The sequence below is a fragment of the Molossus molossus genome, unplaced genomic scaffold (assembly GCF_014108415.1).
Source record: "Molossus molossus isolate mMolMol1 unplaced genomic scaffold, mMolMol1.p scaffold_m16_p_8, whole genome shotgun sequence".
In the NCBI taxonomy this organism is placed as follows: Eukaryota; Metazoa; Chordata; class Mammalia; order Chiroptera; family Molossidae; genus Molossus; species Molossus molossus.
In genome coordinates, this window is record NW_023425402.1 from 18,338,473 (window position 1) to 18,354,691 (window position 16,219).

The window sequence follows — 16,219 nt, forward strand, 5'->3', positions numbered from 1 at the left end:
AAAGGAAGACAATCCAATTAAAAAATAGGCAGAGGAACTAAATAGACACCTCTCCAAACTGGACATACAAATGGCTAAGAAACATATGAAGAAATGCTCATCATCACTAATCATCAGAGAGATGCAAATTAAAACAACAATGAAGTATCACCTCACACCTGTCAGAATGGCCGCCATCAAAAAATCATCAAACAACAGTGTTGGCGAGGGTGTGGAGAAAAGGGGACTCTAGTGCACTGCTGCTGGTAATGCAGACTGTTGCAGCCACTATGGAAAACAATATGGTGTTACCTCAAAAAATTGAACTTCCATTTGACCCAGAGACCCCACTTCTAGGAATATACCCTAAGAAGCCTGAAACACCAATCAGAAAGAATATATGTACCCCCATGTTTGTAGTAGCACTATTTACAATAGCTAAGATCTGGAAACAGCCCTAGTGTCCATCAGTAGACGAATGGATAAAAAAGCAGTGGTACATATACACAATGGAGTACTACGCCGCTGTGAGAAAGAAAGATCTCTTATCCTTTGAGACTACATGGAGGGACCTGGAAAGTATCATCCTAAGTGAAACAAGCCAAACAGAGAAAGACAAGTTTCATATGATCTCACTTATTTGTGGTATATAATGAACATAACAGTCTGAGCAATGGGGTAGTCCCAGAGATGTGGAAGTGGGGTACAGACTGACAATCCCCTAAATAGGGGGTGGTGGGGGAGAGATAAACCAGAGAACTTATATGCGTGTATGCATGAACAGTGGATATGGACAACAACCTGCGAAAAGGCAGGAAGGGAGGGGGAGGGGGGCATCAGTGGGGGAGAAAGGATAAACATCTGTAACAAAAATTAATTAAAAAAAAAAAAGAAATGTTACAACAACAACAACAACAACAGAGTATAGAACAAGCCCTAGTTTGGTTCAGAGGTTGGAGCATTGGCCTGTGGACCAGAGAGTCCTGGGTTCGGTTACCGCTAGGGGCACGTACCAAAAGGAAAAAAAAAGAATATAGAACAAGGATGCTTGAATTTAATATATAGAATATTATTATTTTGTCATTGTGTGCGTCAGTGTTACTTTATAATAGAGAGGGTATTCCAGATAAAATTTACTTATTTGTTAGCCCCCTATGTCTTCCCCCAACCACCTATACTCTGAAACTAGTTCACTCATAAGTGTTTGGTAAATTACAGGAGTGATGTCTTGTCAGTGGGAAAGGTGTGTTACTTTATTTTCTAGGGAAGGATAACTGATGAACAGTGTAGAATTATAATTTTTAGCAGGAAAGAGATAGACTCAGCTTGTCTGCTTGGAGTTCTTTTTTTTTTTAAGTGATTATTATTTGTACTTAGTACTTATGTATTTTCCTTCATGTTACAGTCTTAGCATTGTAGGGCTTTTAACCTCTGGTGCCCACCTCCCCTTCCTTGTGCATTGTCTCATCATTCATAGTCACATTTCCTTATTATTTTTATGCATTTTTAGTAGCTCTGGAGAAATTTATTGTCATAATTGTCTGGATAGTCCCAAGTTATTTTCCATTTTCTCAGGTCCCAATTTCTGTTATTTATTTATTTTCATTTTTAGTGCTCAGGTTCTGAAGTTGCATAGGTTTAGAGCTGTCTTCTCAAACCCAGATTTTTATGTAATTACTAGTATTTTAAGTATTTGATCTAGAAAAGTTCACATAATCAGTGTGTGTGTGTGTTTGTGTGTGTTTGTTCAGAACATCAGGTGTTTAGGAATGCACATCTATTGTTATGGTGGAAGTTTCTTTACAACTAGTTAATTTTTTAAAAGTATGCCCTGGCCAGTTTGGCTCAGCGATTGGAGCCTCAGCCTGCGGACCAGAGAGTCCCGGGTTCGGTTCCCGCTAGGAGCACATACCAAAAAAACAAAAAAAATAAATTCTTGATTCTCTAAAGTATGTTTTTATTTTTATGTTTATTTTTTTCATTTTAATTTTTCAGCTTTATTAAGGTATATCTGACAAAATTTGTATGTATTTAAGGTGTACAACCTGATGTGTGTGTGTGTGTGTGTGTGTGTGTGTATATATATTTTTTTTTTCTTTCTGAAATAATCAGTATAATCAAGCTAATTAACATATCTATTACTTCACAATACCTTTTTTCTGGTTAGAATTCTTAAGATTTACCATCTTACCAAATTTTAAATATACAAAGGAGTACTGTTAATTGTATCACATTGCTGTACATAGATCTCCAGAACATATTCATTTCACTAACTGAAACTTTGAACAATTTGGGACCAACATTTTCCCACTTTCCCCTCTCCTCATCCTCTGACAATCATTATTCTACTTTCTGTTGCTATGAGTTTTACTATCTTAGATTCCACATATAAGTGAGATCAAGATTCTGTGATTGGTTTATTTCTCTTAGCGAAATGTTCTCAGTTTATGTCATCATCAACAGCATTTCCTTCTTTTGTGAGGATAATATTTCATTGTATATATTTTTATATTGAAACTTTTATTTGATTAAAAATCACTCTCAAAAGCCCTGGCCGGTTTGGCTCAGCGGTTAGAGCGTCGGCCTGCGGTACAGAGAGACCTGGGTTCGGTTCCCGCCAAGGGCATGTACCTCGGTTGCGGTTTGTCCCCGGCCCTGGTTGGTCGTGCGGGTGGCGGCCGCTCGATGTGTCCCTTCACGTCGATGTTTCTCTCTCTCTCTCTCCCTTCCTCTCTCTCCCTCCCACTCTATCTGTACAGAAAATGGAAAAATATCCTCGGGTGAGGATAAAAAAAATAAATAAATAAAAAAAAAATAAAATAAAATAAAAATCACTCTCAAAGAGCAGGAGTCGAGTTGCAAAAATACACACATAAGCATTTATGACATGATATGGAACATATAAAATGGATTATAAACATGGGAGAGGAATAAACTTTGTTGGCCCATAGAAGGGCTGAGAGAATAAGAAGAAAGGGCTAGGGAAAAGAGTGAAAATGAATGCAAAACTAAAAAGGAATGTTTTTAAATGTGCAAATACTCTTTGTAATATCCATGTTTTCTTGATCCATTCATCTGTTCACAAACATTGAGGTTCTTTCCATATCTTTGCTATTGTGAATAATGATGCAATGATCATCAGTATTCAGGTATCTTTTAGAGATAGTAATTTTATTTTCTTCAAATATACCCAGAAGTGGGAATGCTGGATCATAGGTAGTTCTATTTCTAGCTTTTTGAGTAGCTTCCATAGTGGCTGCACCAATTTATAGCCCATCAAGAGTGGACAGGGTTGCCCTGACTGGTTTGGCTCAGCGGTTGGAGTGTTGGCCTGCGGACTAGAGAGTCCCGGGTTCGGTTCCCGCTAGGGGCATGTACCAAAAAGAAAAAGTTCTGTTTAGCCCTGGCCAGTTTGGTTCAGCGGTTAGAGCGTCAGCCTGCGGTCCAGAGAGACCTGGGTTCGGTTCCCGCTAAGGGCATGTACTTTGGTTGTTTGTCTCTGGCCCTGGTTGAGTCGTGCAGGTAGCAGCCACTTGATGTGTCCCTTTCACGTTGATGTTTCTCTCTCTCTCTCTTCCTCTCTCTCCCTCCTGCTCTGTCTGAATAAAAAATAGAAAAATATCCTCGGGTGAGGATAAAAAAAAAAGAGTGGACCGGGGTCCCTTTTCTCCACCTTGCCAACACTTATTATCTCTTGTCATTTTGATAATAGTCACCCTAAGAGACATACCACATTGTTGTTTTGATTTGCATCTCCTATGATTAGTGGTTCTGAGCACTTTTTCATATACCTATTGGCCATATGTATATCTCCTATGGAAAAAATGTCTATTCAAGCCCTTAGCCCATTTTAATTGGATTATTTGTTTTTTTCTCTTGAATGATATGAGTTCCATATATACATATATAGCATTAACATTTTATCTGACATATGGTTTGCAAATACTTTCTCTCATAGCATAGGGTGACTTTTCATTTTATTATTATTTCTTTTGCTATGCAGAAGTTTTCTAGTTTGATGTCATTCCACTTGTTGATTTTTGCTTTTGTGTCTTCTGCTTTTGGTGTCCTATCCAAAAAAATTACTGCCGAACCCAATGTCAGGGAACTTTTCTGTATGTTTTCTCTTAAAAGTGTTATGGTATCAGGTCCTACATTTTTAATTCTTTAATCCATTTTGAGTTCATTTTTGTGATTGGTGTAATATAGAGGTCCAATTTTACTGTTCTGCATGTGGCTATCCAGCAGTCACAATGCCATTTGTTGAATAGATCATCCTTTCCCCCATTGATTGTTCTTAGCAACCTACTTAAATTTTAGTTGGCTATATATGCATAGGTTTTTTTCTGACCTCTTGATTCTGTTCCGCTGGCCTATGTGTCTGTTTTTATGCCATTGGCATATTATTTTGATCATTATAGCTTTGTAATATAGTTTGAAATCAAGAAGTGTGATGCCTCCAGCTCTGTTTTTCTTTCTCAAAATTGCTGTGGCTAAAGTATGTTTTTATTGTTTTTTGTTTTTGTTTTTATTATAGAGAGAGGAAGGGAGAGATTAACAGGAACATTGATGTGAGAGAGAAACATCAATCGGCTGCCTCCTGCATGCTCCCTCTGTGGATCGAGCCCACAACCTGGGCTTGTGCCCTGTCCAGTCCATGGAAGGATGCTCAATTCAGTGAGCCACACCGGCTGGACTAGATAATTTTTTTTTAACAGTCATGTTATATTACATTGTATGTCTCTACCACATTTTATGAATATTTTTAGCTATTAAAAACAATATTGCAGTGAACATCCTTTTGTGTAGGGTGTTATGTATAGCAGAGAATTTGCTGCATCCTAGGGTATGCACACATTCACATGTACTAAATATTTTCAGATTTCTCATTATATAATTATACCAATTTAAACTCCTACCAGTAATATAAAAGTACCTTTCTCACATTCTCACTAACATTTGATTCCATCAGATTTTTTGGTGTGGGGTTGGGGAACAGGGAATTTAATTTTATTTTTTAATTTTTTTGGGGGGAGGACTTAATTTTATAGATCTATAGTGGTATCCACCATTTTTCTTTTCTTTTTTTTTCCTTTATTGATTTTTAGATAGAGAGAGAAGGGAGAGGGAGAGAGAGGTAGAAACATTAATGAGAGAGAACATCAATTGGCTGCCTCCTGCATGCCCCCCACTGGGGATCTGGCTCACAACCTGGGCATGTGCCCTGATCAGGAATTGAACCTGTGACCTCTTGGTGCATGGGTCGACGCTCAGCCACTGATCCACACCGGCCAGGCATATCCACCATTTTTCAGCATTTCATTTTCATGATTACTAATGAAGTTAGAAATCTTTTCACATTTATTGGTCATTTAAATTTTTTTCCCTTTGTATAGTTTGTTCAACTATTTCTGTCCATTTTTGAGTTTTTGCTCATTTTCTCACTGACCTGCTGTAGTTCTTACTGTATTGTAAATACCAGTCCTTTGTCTTCTTTCTGCCATGTGTCTTTTATCTATCATGAGCACTTTTTGTGACCTAAGTATAACTTGGGAGCAGAGAAATCTTAAAGATACTGTTCTTTGTATTTATTAAAGTTTTGATTTTCAGTATGAGTCTTTCATCAATCTTGCTTGCTTTTTTGTACATACATATATTTTTTCCACATGAAAAGTTATCAAACAATCTACCCTTTCCCCATTGATTTTTAATGTTTCAGAATTAGGTTAGAATTGAGAAGAAACATGCTAGTTTATCAGATTTTTCTACGTCAGTGTTTTGGACTATAGTAGAGAGTCAAGTGTCTGATTTATTTCTTCGTGTAAACTTTGAGATTCAGTCTCAGTGTTTTTGTTGCTATTTGGCACTCTGACATAGGGCTTTCTGCTTTGTAATTGAGATATGAAACAAAATAAACACTCCAATAAATAAATGCTTAGTCATTGACTATGAAGTGTGGTGTAAAGAATATTCCCCAAATCTTTTTTCATATGGGGAGGTGACAGCATGGAAACAGGCGGATAAATGGTAATGCCTCGTATGACTGAAGGTCAGAGGTGTGAGAAAGATGGTGGGCGTTAAAGGATCTTGGAAAAATATTACTCAGAAAATATGTTGAAAGTAACACGAGTTGGTCTTTAACGATAGGACGTTAGATGAATACTCATTGTAATATGTCTGGCAACAGCAAAAGTTGTTTTGTGGTAAAAATTATTGAATGGACTACTTTGACTGAATGAAAATCTTCATATTGTGTGAGGTGGGGGGTAATGGGATTTAAGGCCAAAAGTGTGGATTAAAGCCAGTAGTACAGTGTATTTGGAATATTACTTAAAGGAAATCTGACTGAAAAGGTAAAGTTTTGAAGAGGACAGAGTTGAGGCTATAAAATATAATAATGGAGATCAGTAGCAATGTGGCGGCATATCCTCCTCTTACCGTGCTTCTCAATTGTTTTATTCTTTTTAGTTTGCCATTCATTCATTTGTTCAAATATATATAGAGGTTCTATGTGCTAGGACTTTTTATAGAGGCTAGGGATACAATGGTGAATAACAGGTAAGTTCCCTCTTCATGAGCTTTTGAATGGTGTTGGGAAAACAGACAACTGAAAACAATAAATGAAACAGATAATTTTTTATAGTCATGAGTGCTTTGAAAGAAATAGGTGAGCAGTGGTAGGGCGGAAAATGATGTTGATAGTTTAAGTTGGGTGTTTATAGGATACCATCTCTGAGATTATTGGCCAGTAAATCGCAGAAGAGTGGCAAAGGAGATAAGGAATTTATTTCCGTTGAGAAGGATCCCTGACATTAGAGGAAGGTAGGCTTAATGTGATGGTCGTGGTTGCCAACTGCTGAGGTCCTTCAAGAAGATAGCATGGCTCTGTGGAGGGAGCATGGCCTTTGGAGTCAGGATGCATAGCTCTCTGTTCGACTCTTACTCCATCTCCCTCACACCCACATGCATACCTACAGTGTTCTTCCTAAAGACACTTCACTCCAGAGCATTCATTTCTCCCATGTAAAAGTGGGAAATCCCACCAGTTTGTTGGTAGGAATTTGATTATGTGTGGTATATCTTGCATGTAGATATACAATGGAGTTTATTATTTCGTCCTGTTATTTTCTTGCTCAGAAACTGGCCATTCATTTTGGAAAGGGGAAATGGGAGAAGAAAATTATCTAAACTGAATTTAGTCAACAAACATGTATGGTTTTTTTTAGTGCCTATAATATGCAAGGTACTATTAAATGTTAATCATAAAAATAGATAAATAAGATAGAATTTTTCTGATTGTCCTTTTAAAAAGTTAGTAGTTTTTAAGGACAAAAATAAAGAAGAAAGTAATTAAAATGAGAAAACATGGGACAAGCAGTTAGCCTGATAAGCCTCTCTACTTAGGGAAATCGTCTTGTCTTGGTAGTAGTAGCGGTAGAACAGATAAAGTGTATTTAAAAGTGGCCTGGCTGGATGAGAAACTAGACGATAAGAACGCTTTAGCATGTTAGGATTGTGTAAGCTCTAGTTCCTTAGGGTAACACTAATTGTGATAGGCCTTTTCTGTGTAACTAGTCTTATATTTACAGAAAAATGATCTGGTGGAAATGATCTTTTTTGTTGTTATTGAATCCTTTGGAATGGAAAAGGTAGTTCTTTGAAGATGAGGGGCCTAAAATAAAATGCCTTTGGAAGGTTGTTTCAGTTACTAAGAAAAGATGAGAAAGCAGACATCTGGTGGTAAAAATATATTTTTAAAAATCAGAATATTGATTGAGGACCTGGGATCAAATCTAACTTTATTTAACTAAAGAGGGAACCTGTGCTGGGAAAAAAAGTTACCCCCAAGTTCAATTCTCTACTTGGTCCCCATTGACACACGGAGGGTGCAATAGGGGTTCAGGCTCCCATAGGCTTCCACTGATACCCTTCTTGCTGGAGGGGCCGGTGTGCCTCAGTGTTGCTTTGTGTCCCATGCTCACAGTAGGGGGAGAGTAGAGTCCTGGCTCTCCATTTGGCCTTCTCTGACACCACCCTGGCTGGGGATATGGAGTAGTGGTGATAGTTGGGGTACCTCGTTACAGTCCGGTGAGGGTGGAAATCTAGGCTCCCCCCTGTACTTTGCTGGTATGGGTGGGCATGGGGCTAATGTTTTATTCTGTGCTATTAGCAGTAGAGTGATTATTGTATAAGAACTTCCTGTCTTGCCAGGCTACCCTTTTCTTGGTCCTTTGGCTAATGAGAACAGGCTTTTATTAGAGCTTTTTTTCCTCTCTGCCCATTGGCATTTCAGGTTGCTGGCTTCTCCAGTACTTACTCGGTCTAGAGTGTATGACGCAAAAAGAAAACCCAGTGAACTCACTCAGCAGGTTCCGAGGAACCTGGTCTCTTTGGCTTGTGCTACCTTCTTTCCTACTCTTTCCACAATACTTTTATCTGTTTTTTTAAAATATGTAATTTCCAGAGTTTTTAACTGTATTTAGTGGGAGGAATAGGGAAAAATAGACCTATCTTTCTGTGAGGAGAAATCTAGATGGTGATTATTATGCATATCCTTAACAGTCTAAAAACTCATAAGAGCTCTCCTTTGTGAAGTGGTGTAGGAATAGTTGTTTTTTCTTAAGCCACTGTTATAAAATGCTCAGAAAAGTGTAAATATTAGTTATAATTAACATAACAATAGAGCAGCATTCAGTAAAAAGCTAATAAGCATAGTTGATACCTTTATTTTCTTTTATGACTTGCTTCTGAAGATTAAGATAACACATGAAAGTAGGTAACAGTGCAGTTGACTAGTTACAGGCATTTAGTAAATGTTAGTGAACTTTGCTCACTGAGTTCCCTGTATGGTAGAGTACATAGTCTGATCACCTAGTGAGTCATGAACTTGGGAGAGGAATGGGAGGGGCACCAGTGTAGGAAACACATTTGATAGTTTTACAAAGTATTGAAGGACGGGCGGTTATGGGGAAAGCAGAGAAATTAGAGTGAAATAAGGTATCAAAAGAAATTAACAAAAATATTAGTTGTATTAGAGAGTTAGGATAGTAGTTTGGATAGGGGTTGCGGCTTCAACGCAGCTTTCTTGTGGGCTTTGTACTGATGTTGGAGGTGCTACAAGTTTTTTAAAAGATCTGTTACTGTAATGGTGATTTTACTTTAGTGCTTTAAAAAACAACTGGATATGGTCACAGAAGATGTCTCAGGTGTTGGTAAGTGAATTGTTATATTTAAATGTTTTAAATGAAATTTTGATCCCTTTGAAGAGTCATTGGAACTTGATAAAGTATTTTAGACTTTTTGATATAATAAGAAACAAGGAAACAAAAGTTATTCACACGTACTACAGGAAGCTGACAAGTGAATAAAAATCAGTTGGATGACTTTTTTCCTTTGTTTTGACCTAAATTTCTAGCATTTGTTATTTTTTTTGCATTTAAAAAAAGGTTAAAATTATTGGATCTGCTTTTTTAAATTGAAAAAATAGGCAGTTTGATAACTTATCTATCATTTAAAAATGCCATTTCTAAATTCCATAGGTTATGTGGCTGAAGATCATAAATGTATTTAAAATCTTTTAAAAAAATATTAAGTAGCAGTATGGGGAATAAGATGATCTGATGTACATGGCTACTTTGGAAAGGGTTTTAGTGATTTAAAAGTTTTTAAAAATATAACTCTTTTTTTCTGTGGAAGAATGCTGTTTTGTTTTTAAATCTATTGGCATTCTACTGTTTCCATAAGAAGACTTATTATTTGAATGAAGGCAACGACAATTTGATTATATGTGACCTTTATTTTTTGGATCCTTTACTTTATGAAAACTATTAATTTGCTTAGATAAACCTTAATGATGTTATAAAATATTAGGAGATGTATTGGTGACTTTAATAGAAGAGTAGCTTTAAGTCAGGAGAAGAACATTTGGTGTTTGATTTACTTTCATTAATTGGAAATACAGTAGAGAAGAAAACAACTCTGTAGGTATCAGGATACTAAGTGGAAGACAACTTTTATTTGCTTTTGGTAATTACCACAAAAATAGCAGATACAATGCAACAGTTGCATACAGTTATTCATATACATTTTCTGTTACATATTGTAAACATTAACTATACACACTGATTAAAAGCAATTTGGGTTACTTTTGATAATATTATGAACCCCATATAGACTATATTCACTGAGTTGAGAAATGGTTTAATACATGTAATGCTAGAAAAGAAGTGTAAAGATTTGGATTTTTGTAATGTGTGCTCACACAACTAAGATCTTTCTAAATGCCCTAGAACAATTTGACTTATAGGGCTATTATTTGTAGGTGCACCGAATTTTATATTAAAAATCAGTGAAGTGCCCTGGCTGGTTTGGCTCAGCGGTTGGAGCATTGGCCCACGGACCAGGGAGTCCCGGGTTCGGTTCCCGCTAGGGGGCATATACAGGAAAAAAAAAAAAAAATCTGTGAAGTAATACAAGTGGAAACAAAAATGAAGCAGTGTAGAAGTAGCTGTTGAGAAAAATAAATTTCTTTTCTTACAACCCTCCTTCAAAAACTTCCTTCCACTTTTACGAATTTGGTAGATATCTTACAGACTTTTCTATAGAAACTCTTTTAATTTTTTTTCTTTATTGATTTTAGAGAGAGAGGAAGGTAAAGGGAGAGAGAGAGAGAAACATCCATAAGAGAGAACATTGATTGGCCGCCTCCTGCATGCCCCCCACTGGGGGTTTGGCCCACAACCTGGGCATGTGCCCTGATGGGGAATCGAACTGGCAACCTCTTGGTATGTGGGTCGACACTCAGCCACTGAGCCACACCAGCCAGACTGTAAAAACTCTTTTAAACTGAATTATTTGTACTGTCATCCCTCTTTTTTTATTTTTATTTATTTATTTATTTATTTATTTATTTACTTATTTATTTATTTTTATCCTCACCTTTTGTTCAGGTAGAGGGGTGGGGGGAGAGGAACAGAGAGAGAGAGAAACATCGATGTGAAAGGGACGCATTGAGTGGCTGCCACCCGCACAACCGACCAGGGCCCGGGACAAACTACAACCGAGGTACGCGCCCTTAGCGGGAACCGAACCCGGGTCTCTCAGGACCGCAGGCCAACACTCTAACCGCTGAGCCAAACCGGCCAGGGCCTGTCATCCCTCTTTATATCCAGTTTTTCACACCATAAATTTAAAGTCAAGACATTATGATATAAATCATGTTAGTGTTTACCTGGAAAATTAAAATCTAATTTTTTGCCTTAGGGAGTTAAAATACATTTTGTTTCTGCTAAAGTATTTCAAGTTGTAATGATTTAAACCAGGAAAGCTTGATTACCAGAACCTGGGCTCCTGGGACATCTCCTGGTTTTGCTGTTTATGTGATTAGTGCTCATTGCCTGCTTGTCAGTGTCACCTGGGCCTGAGGAGTCCAGCAGCTTGAGGCAAGGGTCTCCATGCAGGCCTGGTGTATTTGAGTCATAGATACACCAGCCCTCATTCCCTGCTCTTCTTACCCTAAAACCCCTTCATCCTAAGGCTGAAAGCACAAATAGCATTTTAAAAAAATTAATAAAACTAGTGTGAAAAAAATATGACCATTATAAATTACTGGGGTATTTTCAGTTCATTTCGGTCAGTGTGGCATGTCTGAAAGAATATGGGGAGGAGAAGAGTTCTTTCTTTAGTGTTTTTTCCACTCTACTTCACTTGGCTGTCAGTAACATTCTGGTGGTAAGAAAAGGAAAGGAGTAGGATGCCAATGAATGTGCATAGCTACCCCTCCTTTCCTACTCCCCTTTACAAATGGGGAGGGAACACTGCTGTAGGGAGACAGCAGTTAAATGGAGAATAGCTTATTTGGGGGAGGAGAAAATAGTCCTTGTAAAACAGTCTTTCTGTATTATATCTTTGCTGTTTTCCTTGATGGTTCTGATATGTTAGCACTCAGAAAGTACACATTGATTTCATATTAGGAGGTTTTCCTCTGTTGGCCATTTTACTTTGTACTTAAGGTTGTGTGTGTGTGTGTGTGTGTGTGTGAATGAATATCTAGTTTAATGATAATAAAAAGAAAAATCCGATGACCTTTAGGTGGTTCCTTCTGTATCATTCCTTATATACTATCACTTATGTACTACAAAGCAAAAACTTTAAGAATGGGGTGAACCATTTTCTTAGGTTGGAAACCTTATTTTTTAAATGTGGGTCTAATGTTGATGCTGTCAAAGCTGGAACAGCATATGGGTACCAAATTTGCCTTATTCTTAATAATGCCACTTTTTCATATCTTCTGATTTATGTTTCTGTATTGGAGGTTGTAGTTCTATATAACACTCTTTGGAAATACTGAATGTAGAATTAAAAATAATTAAGTATATTATTCTTAATTTTAATGATCATAAACACATCTGTAACTCTGTTTAGGAATTTGGAGATTAGATAGCCCTCTTTCTTTTAAGAAAAAAGAAGCTCTTGCCCTCTTATCTGGTTTTTATTCTTTGTGACCTTTAATTAATATAGAAGTTAATTGATTTCTATTTTCAAATCATGATCATTCACTGGCCATGATCAGATAATGGAATTATTGTATAGATATATTACAACATGAAGGAAAGGTGTGTGAATTTTCTTGATCATCTTTTAAGTTATCTGTTTTTGGTTAGTGCAGTCAGAGTTAATTATCTTTGATTACCTTAATAGGCAAAGAATAACTATATTTTCTCCAATCTTGTTAGCTCCTTCATTTGCTTATATTCCTTTAATTTGCTACTTTTTACCCCTTATCTATAAAATAAAATTAATCAATGTAGTACATTTTTATCTATTTGGAAAGTATCCCCATTGTATTTTTTTCTTGGCCAATTTTGGAGTGAAAATTGGATTACTTACTATGTTGGAGGCTTTCCTCCATATGTGGAGTGAGATTCAGAGCTTTTCTGAGTTTGCTTTGTCAAGACCTGATACTCTGTAAGTGAGGACCCCTTTTTTTTTTTTTTTAAACGGGATCTCCTGGAGCAATTTTCAAAGTCAGAAAAGGAAGTGAAGCTGGGAGAAAATGGATGCTATGAGATTAATATGTATTTTATTTACTGGCTGATTGAGTAGAAGGCAGTAAAGGGCAGAAGAAAGAAGAAACACTGGAAACCTTACTAATGCTTCGTGGGTACTCAATAAAATTGCTGTTGAAGATGATAGGCAAAGAGTAATTTGGAGGCACTATGTGTCCAGGAACTAGAAAAGAGAGTAGGTTGGTGAGAAGGGGGAGGGGAAGAGGGGGAGGAGGGAAGGAAAAGAGGGAGAAGAGGGAGGGAATGAGAGAGGGAGGGAGGGGGAGAGAGAGCGAGAGAGCAGAGTAGGTGCATGCCTGGTGGTAGGTAGACAGTATCAGGAAGAGGTGGAGGAGGAATCCAGCGCAAACTTCATTTGTAGTTTGCTTATAGCCTAGAGGTTACTGCGGTAACCTCTTAGTTGGCACTATGTATTTTGAACCTGAGTTTTCTCTATCTAGGGTAGATTGTATATATATTTCAGTTTGCTTCTCCCTTTCATTTTGTATATTTTGTTCTCAGATTTTTTATATTTAATATTCATGGATGTGATTATATTTCAAAGAAACTTGAAGGTCCTTAAAATGTTTCTAGATACTGAGCAGTATGTTGTAAATTAATTTTTTTTGAAACGAGAAAAATTGTCTATTTAAATATAATTATTCACGTAATTAATTTTTATTGAAAGATAATATAAATATCTAAAGCTATGTAACTAGTAAACAGGATAGTTCCAAAATTTGTACACAGGTCATCTGTCTCTTGAACCTGTACTTGTAATCACATTAGGTTAAATTAACATTACTTTCCTAGAAGAACAAGATTTGAATGTCAACCTAAATTGTTGGTATTTTGTAATAGAAAGCAACAGTAGCTCTCAGAGATATGACCTTTTTTGTTGTTTAAAACATAGGTAGCTCTTGAGACACGAGAATCCAAAATGAATACTGTTTAGCATGTTGAGTTTGTAACTACCAGTCTTCATTTACATAGATTTTATGTTTGTATTAGTCTGAAAATACTTAGTGCAGTCTGAAAATTGTGAGGTTTTCAAATATTGATATGTCATGTATTATTAACATCAAATTGAAGTATTTTTCCTTAAGTGCATTACCCATAGAAATGAAGCAGGCTGTCTATATTATATTTTGTCTTGTGTGATTTGTACTTTAATAATTTTTCACAATTCTCTACCAACTTAACAGTTTTCCCAAAATGAAAAATATTTGATTGCAAAATGATAAGCTTTTTTTTTTTTTTTAAAGAAAGCAAGCATCAAACACTTTTGTTTAGTATAAAGGAATCAAAATCATCTGAAATTCTACTAGTTAGAGAGTAACAACTGGTTAGCACAAACACCTGGAGATAGAAATTCTTTGTTAACTTTATAGGTGAAAAATATCTTCTGGTTAGTGATTCACTTTTTTTAATGGTTAATTTAAATATCAGATGTGTGAGGTGTAGGAATCCAGTTTCATTCTCTACACCCTACATAGGGAACATTAGTTTTACAAGCACCATGTATTTTAAGATTCAGTTTTTTCCAACTTTCTGTCTGTTATAAATCAAGTTTGTTTGTTTATGGACTTTTTATTTTGTTTTATCAGTATGTCTGTTTTTATGCCAGTACTGTACTAATTTATAGTGTCATACAGTTCTTCTTTATGTCTTAGTTAAAAAGGAGAAGTCCCCTCACTTTCTCTTCCCTGAAGTATTTTGGCTCTTCTTGGCCATTTTTTCTTCTATACAAATTTAGAACCTGTTTATTAAATTGATTTCCTAAATCTGTGAGATATATTTGGAATTTCATTGCATCATTACATCAGTTTTAAGGAGATTTGATATCTTGGTGATACTGAGATTTTAACATCACTGAACATGCCATAACTTCCCTTTTGTCTTATTTTGTGTCTTCCAATAAAATTTTATACTTCTTTTCATGAAGGTTTGCATATCTTCTGTTAGCCTCTGACTTAGAACAGGGTTCATGAAACTATGTATGGCCCACTGGCCAAATCTTAATGCCGCCAGATTTTGTAATGTCTGTGAGCTGAGAATGCTATCTAAGAATTTGTGTGGGCAGAGAAAAAGTTTGAAAACTGTTGATAATCACGTTTTATATAATAATCACTGTACCTGTGTTTTGGTATTTTACATAAGAGAATTTAATTTAATAAATATAACTTAATTTGCCTATTTACTGATTTCCTCCTTTATAGGAAATTAAAAGAGAGACAGAATCCAAGGATGGCAGTTTGCCCATCAGACGTGAAAGGCATGGGAATGTAGCAAGTCTTGTACAACGAATAAGCACCTATGGACTTCCAGCTGGAGGAATTCAGCCACATCCACAAACTAAAAACATTAAGAAGAGTATGTAAATAACTCCTTTACTGTTAAATTGAGTCAAAACAGAAGGATATTTTGTACTGTTCATAAATTGTTAAGAAAAATTACACAACCTTTTGAAGCTGAGTACAGAAACTTCCCACTGAAGTTACCAGTTACTGGTCCATGCAGTCAGTTCTTTATATGATAGCTGACAATTATGTGTGGGAATTATAAATTAGAATACGAGGCTTTTTTTTCCTTATTGTTACAGGCTCTGTTGAATTGTTAACACTTTGCCTTAAATTTATTTTAATACCATTTATTTACTGAGGTGCTCAAATGTCTGCTTATCCTTAAGCAGTGTAGATAGATGCAAGAATTTTGATAGTATGTTTCTTTAGTGGTTAGACATCTGAACATAAACATTAAGTTTTCCAAGGTGATTGTCCTAACAGAGAGTGCCTTTTAAGTATTTGATACTCTGTAAATACGTTAGAAAACAGTTTCACATAGAAGGACAGCATCACATTTGAAATCAGACTTGAATTGGAGTCTGTCTTATTACCTTAAATCATTTAAACTCATGAGTTTTATTTTGCTGTTGGTGAGAAAGTGTTTTAAAAAAGATGGGTGATATTGCTGTTCTCCAAGCGCTTGACGTTGTGAAAGACTGTTACAAAAAGTATTAAACATAAAGTATTAAATATTAAATGTATACAAAGAAGTGCAATTTATGATAGGAGATAGCATTTTAACATAGTAAAACCTGAAGCCCCTGGAGAGATTGATTACTGATTACTGTATTCAATTTAATTTAATAAGTAGTAAATGATTGTTCAGCCACATTTATCTTAGATTTGTGT

The 16,219-nt window shown here is 36.1% G+C and overlaps 1 protein-coding gene across 7 annotated transcripts in view; it reads left to right on the plus strand.

Annotated features, from left to right (window-relative positions):
* The window catches only part of LOC118621223 (CD2 associated protein), a 160,142-nt gene that overhangs the window by 35,227 nt on the left and 108,696 nt on the right, over positions 1 to 16,219 (plus strand). For all 7 annotated transcript variants that reach the window (XM_036248569.1, XM_036248573.1, XM_036248574.1 and 4 more), the window contains one exon: positions 15,245 to 15,398. In XM_036248569.1, coding sequence (XP_036104462.1) covers positions 15,245 to 15,398 — 154 coding nt within the window. The remainder of the gene's footprint in view (positions 1 to 15,244; positions 15,399 to 16,219) is intronic.